Source organism: Centruroides vittatus, unplaced genomic scaffold (genome assembly GCF_030686945.1).
Source record: "Centruroides vittatus isolate TY-2023 unplaced genomic scaffold, ASM3068694v2 contig_639, whole genome shotgun sequence".
NCBI classification, from domain to species: domain Eukaryota; kingdom Metazoa; phylum Arthropoda; class Arachnida; order Scorpiones; family Buthidae; genus Centruroides; species Centruroides vittatus.
The window spans coordinates 1-6,380 of record NW_027122393.1 but is presented as its reverse complement, the minus strand read 5'-3'; the positions used below and the strand labels follow the sequence as shown (position 1 = coordinate 6,380).

At 51.4% G+C, this 6,380-nt stretch overlaps 1 protein-coding gene across 1 annotated transcript; it reads right to left on the bottom strand.

The window, feature by feature from the left end:
* Positions 1–5,096: 5,096 nt before the first annotated feature.
* On the bottom strand, positions 5,097–6,278 carry LOC136979777 (uncharacterized; the record flags this gene model as incomplete). Its single annotated transcript, XM_067275808.1, has 2 exons — positions 5,097–5,507; positions 5,625–6,278. Coding segments are annotated over 2 exons (1,065 nt in total), but the record flags the coding sequence as incomplete, so codon positions are not given.
* Between the last annotated feature and the right edge of the window lie 102 nt (positions 6,279–6,380).

Below are 6,380 nucleotides of genomic sequence, written 5' to 3'. Positions count from 1 at the left end.
AAGGATCGTAGTAGAGCAGCGCCAGTCTTCAGGGATGTGACCCGTCCTCTTCACGGCGTTGAAAACACTGCCGCGATGCGATTGTGGCCCTGTGGATCCAGACTTCTCCAGTGGTGATAGCGGGATGTTGTCTGGACCCGGGGCAGTGTTCTTGCCCTTCCCTAGTTCTAAAGGGCTACTTCCTCTGGAGTTGAAGGGGGGCTGAGGGGATCGTTTTCCACCGTGTTGGTTTACTGTTGTTGATTGGTGGCGGGAGCTGCTGGTAAAAGTTGTTACTGTAGATTGCCCTGAAATGAGATTCAATAACAGGCAGGGTCGATTGTCGCAGAACTTGCGACCACCGCCCTGAATCGTGTCAAAGGCTCTCTTCCTGTTGATCCTATAACAGCGCTGGATGAGACTGGCATCCTGGCTGATGTCTCTCGTTGGCTTCTACTGTTGTTACGTTGGTTGCGGTGCGTAGCTGGCGCCAGGGTCATTGGGTGAAGCCCATTTATGTCATAGACGAGGTTCGTTAAGTCCTGAAGGATGTTCTCGAACATGTCTTCATCCACTATGGAAATTGAAACGATTGGCCCAAGCCATAATCCAACTCGAAGGGGAGCTGCCATGGGTCTGTTGGCTTTCGGATGGTTGTGGCGGTGCTGAACGTTGTGGGTCCGGATCAGGAGCAACAGGCGTATCTGGGCTGGACGTAGTGCAGCAGTTCTGCTGGTGTGTTACTGGTGCTTGGAGGTGGTGGAGACGACAACCTATGAGGAGAGAAAGAGGAGAGACCTGGGGGGACCTCGTTGTATGAGGAGAGCTAGTAGGAGGGATGGTGACTGAGTGGTGCGCTGTACTGCAATGTCCGTCAGTTTCCACTACTGGAACCAGGCTACCCGTAGTGTGTGAGTTCGTGCCGGTGTCATTTGTTGAAGGAGCACTGACGACTTCCGCAAAGGTGGGTTGTACTTGGCGATGAGCCAGGCGTGATGGGAGCGGTGGACCAGGCCAGCTCGGTAAGTTAGGTGACTACCTCCTGCTGGCAAGAAGAGAGAGAGGCGATTGATCTGGTTCTCCTAGATCGCAATGGTGGACGGTTGACTGGATGGGTGCTAGGTTCGTCCGAGGAGTCCTCACTAGAGTCAGTGACTCTCGCCGTGGTGCGTTTCTTGCGGGGTGAATACTTCTTGCGAGGCCTTGTCGGTATACATACGTTTTTCCTGTCCGATGGTAAGGGCGGTGGAGGAGGCAGGGCAGAGATGCTATTACAGCAGACTTCGGATTTCTGCTGGTGGAACTTCATTCGCCTCAGCTGATCTAAAATGAGGCCACATGCCCGGCATTCAAAGAGAAGGGATGTCCCGTGAACGTGCTTCAAGTGCTTTACAATCCCGCATGGTCAGAGTAGTCACGCGGGATTGGCAGGCAGAGTGGACAGCCGTGAGGTGGATGCAGGGGAACTAAAACAGTCACCTGGGTGCTTTCGGCGAGGCTGCCATGACCAAATGTGCGTGCAGATAGAGGAGGCAGTGAAGCAGGGGAAAATCTTTCCGGGGCGCAGAGCGACCAACCGAGTAGAAGCCTGAGAGGAAGAGAAGTAGTAGTGAAAGTGCTAGGCTTTCACTACTAGGAAGGAGACTAGTGCGGTCACCCACTTAAGGTGAGTGGCGCGATAGCAAGGTTTGCTGGTCGAGCAGCGAATACCCGGTGCGTTTAAACCGTGCAGGCCACTCTTCCAGCGGAAGAGAGAAGGAGATAGAACAGGGAGAGAAGCAAAAACAGACTTACCAGGGATCCGGGGAGCAGTTGGCTCGGAGTCCGGTCGTCGTGGCGAAGATGGCAGGAAAGTCAGTTTAATGGCAGAGCATCAAGCTGATAAGAACAGAGTTTAAATGATTTATTAAATTCTAATAAAAATTACAAGTGTATGGGATATAGGAGTGGAAATAAAAATTGAAGCAAGTTAACAAGTAAAGTGATCGCGACATGGGCTCATAAAATGCCAGCTGAAAGTATGTACAGGGCACCTAAGTGCCACAGAGTTGAAAACGCGACAAGGGCTCAAATTGCCAGCTGTAAGTGCTCGCGTAACAAGGGCTCAATGCCAGCTAAGTGTAAACAAAAAGGTGGAGGGAATAACAGTGGCACATTGGCCAGTAGAACAGTCTTGGGGAGAAGACCCAAGTGTGGGGGCTGTCAGCAGGAAAGTCCAAACAGTTCAGTTGTTGGCACTGCGAGGGTCCGTGGTAGAGCCGCGATGAACTGTGGTGTGGTTGACGATTGGCAACTCGAATCCAAGATGGTGGAGGTAAATGTCTCTGCTCCAGCGTATGCTGTCACTAACCATGAGTTTGGCCATGGTCTTGGAGTATTTTCTGCCGATGCCCAAGCGCTGGAGGACTGCGATGTTCCCTGGATCGTACCCACCCAAGGAGCCAATGACAAAGGCGTCGCAGAAGGTGTCATAGCCCTGGGCTCTGAAGAATTGGGTGAGTGCGGCGTATTTATTGGTTTTAATATTTCTTGGCTTGATTGAAAGCATCATGGCCATTCTCGAACGGTATGGCCACGTCGACGATGGTCACGGTCTTGGCGGCTTCATTCGTGGCAACCAGGTCTGGGCGGCAGTTGTCATCAAATCCCGGCACTCTTTGGTTGCATCTGACTGGAGATGTTGGGGTCATTGATGGCGCGGTAGAGTCTTCGTAGGACCGCGTTGTGACGTTCAGTGGCGAGATGTAGATTGCGGCGGCAGTGGTTCAGGACATGGGCCAGGGTTTCTTCTGGTAGCCACATCTGCGGCATTGGGGAAAAGTTGCCAAAACGACGGTGGCCGTTCAGTGGGACTACGCTGAGGCGGGCCCTGTGAATAAAGCGCCAATCGGCGAAAGCGGTATACTTACCATCCCGTAGGAAAATGGTTGCTAGCGGGATGCTGGGCGGTGAGTTTATACGCTTTCCCCTGGTCCGGTTTTCTGAGAAGGTTGTGGAGGAGAGATTTCTTGGCGAGACTGGTCAGGACTTTGGAAGTGGCGTGCCTAGGATGGGCAGGCCGTTGGATGAGATGGTGATGGTGTCGTCAATGCATGTCCAGAGTAATGTCCATGGTTTTTTGTAGCCTGCGGGTGGCTTTTCGCAGACGAGTCCATGTAGAGGTAATATCGGCAGGATCGTAACCGAAGTCGCTAACCATGGAGCCGTTCAGGTATGTGCAGAGATCGTCATCCGATGGGTCTCGTCTGATCTGCTTGCGGACGACGCTGCGCAGGAAGGTAAGGGCAATGGCCTTAACCTTGGGGTCCCTGGACGAAAGGAGGTGAACCCCGTGGGTAACTTCACAAATGTCAGATAGGGTGCTACAACGGGTGATGTTACCTCCGCCGTGGTCGTAAGGAATGTGGACAAGTTCAGCGCTGGCACGCTGCGGGAGGTTTAGCCAACGTTTCGCGGCTTTCTTGATCTGGCGATCAAGATTGTCAAGCCGTTTCTTAGGGTTGGAACCCAGCAGCAGGTGGAAGGTGAGCCTGGGCAGAAGGAGCGTATTAATGGCATCTAACTTCTGCCAGGGTGCCAGCTTGGAGTCGTCGAGGAGGCGGATGTCGTTCTGGAGCCTCGTGATGACGTCCTCGTTGGTGTGGTGCGTCGTAAACCCAGTAGGGATGCCCAGGTAAGTGTAAGAGCCGCCCTCCTCTAGGGGGGAGATGGTGGCACGCTGCAGTTGAAACACTTCGCCGCTGGTACAGTGAGACTTCCCTGCAATAGAAAGGGTGGCACACTTACCTGGGTTGAACTGAAGGCCGGCCCAGTCGGCCCAGTTAGGAGATGCAGTCAAGTTGGTTCTGAAGTCCTTCAGAGGTAGGGCTGACGAGAACCAGATCGTCGGCATAGGCTAAGATGCTGACGTTCTCGCCAGCGAGGTCGTAGCCGCATTGTAAACGCTGGATGCTCCGGATAGCGGTCTCAGTGACGATGTTGAAGAGCAAGGGGCTCATGGGGCACCCTGCTTGACACCGGAGCGGATGGGGATAGTTTCAGTGTATCCGCTGTCTGTACGGATTTTAGTGACACAATGGCGGAGAAGACTTCCCACGATTTCGGTGCTTTCCTCTTGCAGTCCGCACCATTGGAGGCAACGAATAATGGTACTGTGCGGGACAGAACCAAAAGCATTCCGGATGTCCAGCCAGGCGATGTGGCAATTCTTGTGCCTCCTTCTGGCATCCTGGATAATAGACTGCAGGAGGAAGTTATGGTCCAAGCAGCCCTCGTGCCTGAGAAAGCCCTTCTGGGCGTCGGACATGATGTTGTTTTCCGTGCACCAGGCGAGGAGTCTGCTGGACAGGCAAGCTGAAAAGACCTTACCCAGAGTGTTTGAGAGGGCGATGGGTCTCCAGTTCCCGATGACGTCAGGGTCGCCCTTCTTGTGAATCAAGTTTGTGTTGGATGATTGCCAGCTGGAGGGAATGGACGAGGTCCGCATCCTCGACTGGATAGAGGGCCGCACTCATAGGTATAGCCCAATGAAAAGGAAGGAGAAGGGGAGGAAAGGGTATGAAGAGGTGTGGAGGTGAAGGTGAAATATAGTGTGATAGGAAAGAAAAAAGTTAGAAAGAACCAGGGGGCCTCGCATGGGACCCCACGAGCGTCCGCGTCGGCATTTATTGACAAAACAAGATTACAGACTGAAAATACAGATACATACAGAAAACCCGACAATTAGTGGCAACTTGCCACTAGACAAGAGTTGCAAATAACAGTTGGGTGACACAAAACAATAAACAGATTGAGTACATAAATGAGCAATATGCAAGCAGCGATGACATATCAGTGAGCACAGCTTGTGCATAAACAGAAAATAACTAATAACCACGTCTTGTGGTTAACAAGAAAAATTTTAACAGAGAAACGGCAGAGCCACCCACTGGGTGTTCACAAAGTTGCAGACGCCTGCCGTAAGTAACCGGAGAGGGAATATTTACAATGGGAGACCTCCCGAACAATAGAACATGAATCCGTACTGGAACTGAAATTTGTAGCAGAAACCGGCCGTAGCTTTGGCTGAGTATAACCCAGACCGCACACGATATGCAGTTTGAGACATCGTTGAGGGATTAGTTGAGAATTGTAATACTGGTAGCAAAGTCTTTAAAGGCTTTGAAGATTCTTTTGTTGTTGATGAGTGTTTTCATCTGGCATGGCCAAAGTTCGTTCTCCTTGCGAATTGTGTCGATCAGAGTTTTTCGCTGGTTGCGGTGATTTGGGCACTCGTAGATGACGTGGCTTGGTGTATCTTCCTCGTTTAACTGGCACTGGCAAAGACCGTCTGTCTTGCGCAGGAACCTGCGGAGGTAGCAACGCAGGTTCCCGTGCCCTGTAAGAAGTTGGGTAAGAGGGAAAGTGGTGACGAAGTGCTTGCAGTTGTTGCGTTGGTGAACGTCAGGTATGAACTCGTGTGTAGTCCTCCCTGTGGTGCCGTCGTCCCATCTCTTTTGCCATGTGTCTTTGATGAAGCCCCGGATATTCTGTTTGACCCAGGATAACGGAGTATTGTCGAAGGAGCAATTACTGATCCAGCTAGGAGCTCAGCGGGCCAGAAGGTCCGCTCTCTCGTTGCCCTTGATGTTGCTGTGTCCCTTTACCCAGGCTAGCTTGATGCTGATGTATTCCTGAAGTTCCAGGAGTATCTTTACGGTGCTGTTTATGATGTTTAGTTTTGTGTTCATTTTCTTTATCTGCTGCAGGGCGACTCTGCTGTCGCTAAGGACGGTGACACTCTTGATATTGAGGGATAGCCGTTTGTCTTTTATCCAGGAGAGGGCTTTATATATAGCATAAGATTTCGCCTGATTGGCTGTGCAGTGGTCAGCCAACCGATAGCGGGCTTGATGTAAAGTGTTGTTGGCGTTCATTGCAACAAAAGCACACCCCACGCCCTCGTCAGACTTCGAACCGTCCGTAAAAAGACAGAGGCCGTTGTGATCGGCTGACGTGTTGGTGTTAAAAAGATCTAATATGGAGACGGCTGGGTGGTAAGCATGGTGATGGGGGGTGTGGTCCAGCTTGTTTATGCTCAAATGTTCGGCGATGTTTTTCGCAGTAGGGTAGACACCCATCTGTTTGGTGTGCCGCGTGAATGATTCAATGGTGATGCTTTCGTCAACTAGTTTCAGTTGCAAGTAGTTCCATACTTTTTCTTTTATAACCAGGTCGATAGGTATTAAGTTAGCTATTATTAATAAAGCTTCTGTCGGTGCCGTCTTGTATGCCTTAGTGGCCGTAATGGCCGAGAGTCTCTGTGCCGAGAGCAACTTGCGTTTAATGTATGTTTTTTCCACTTCGGTACCCCAGATCTCCGACCCGTAAGAAAGTATCTGCTCAATGACGGCTGTGTACAG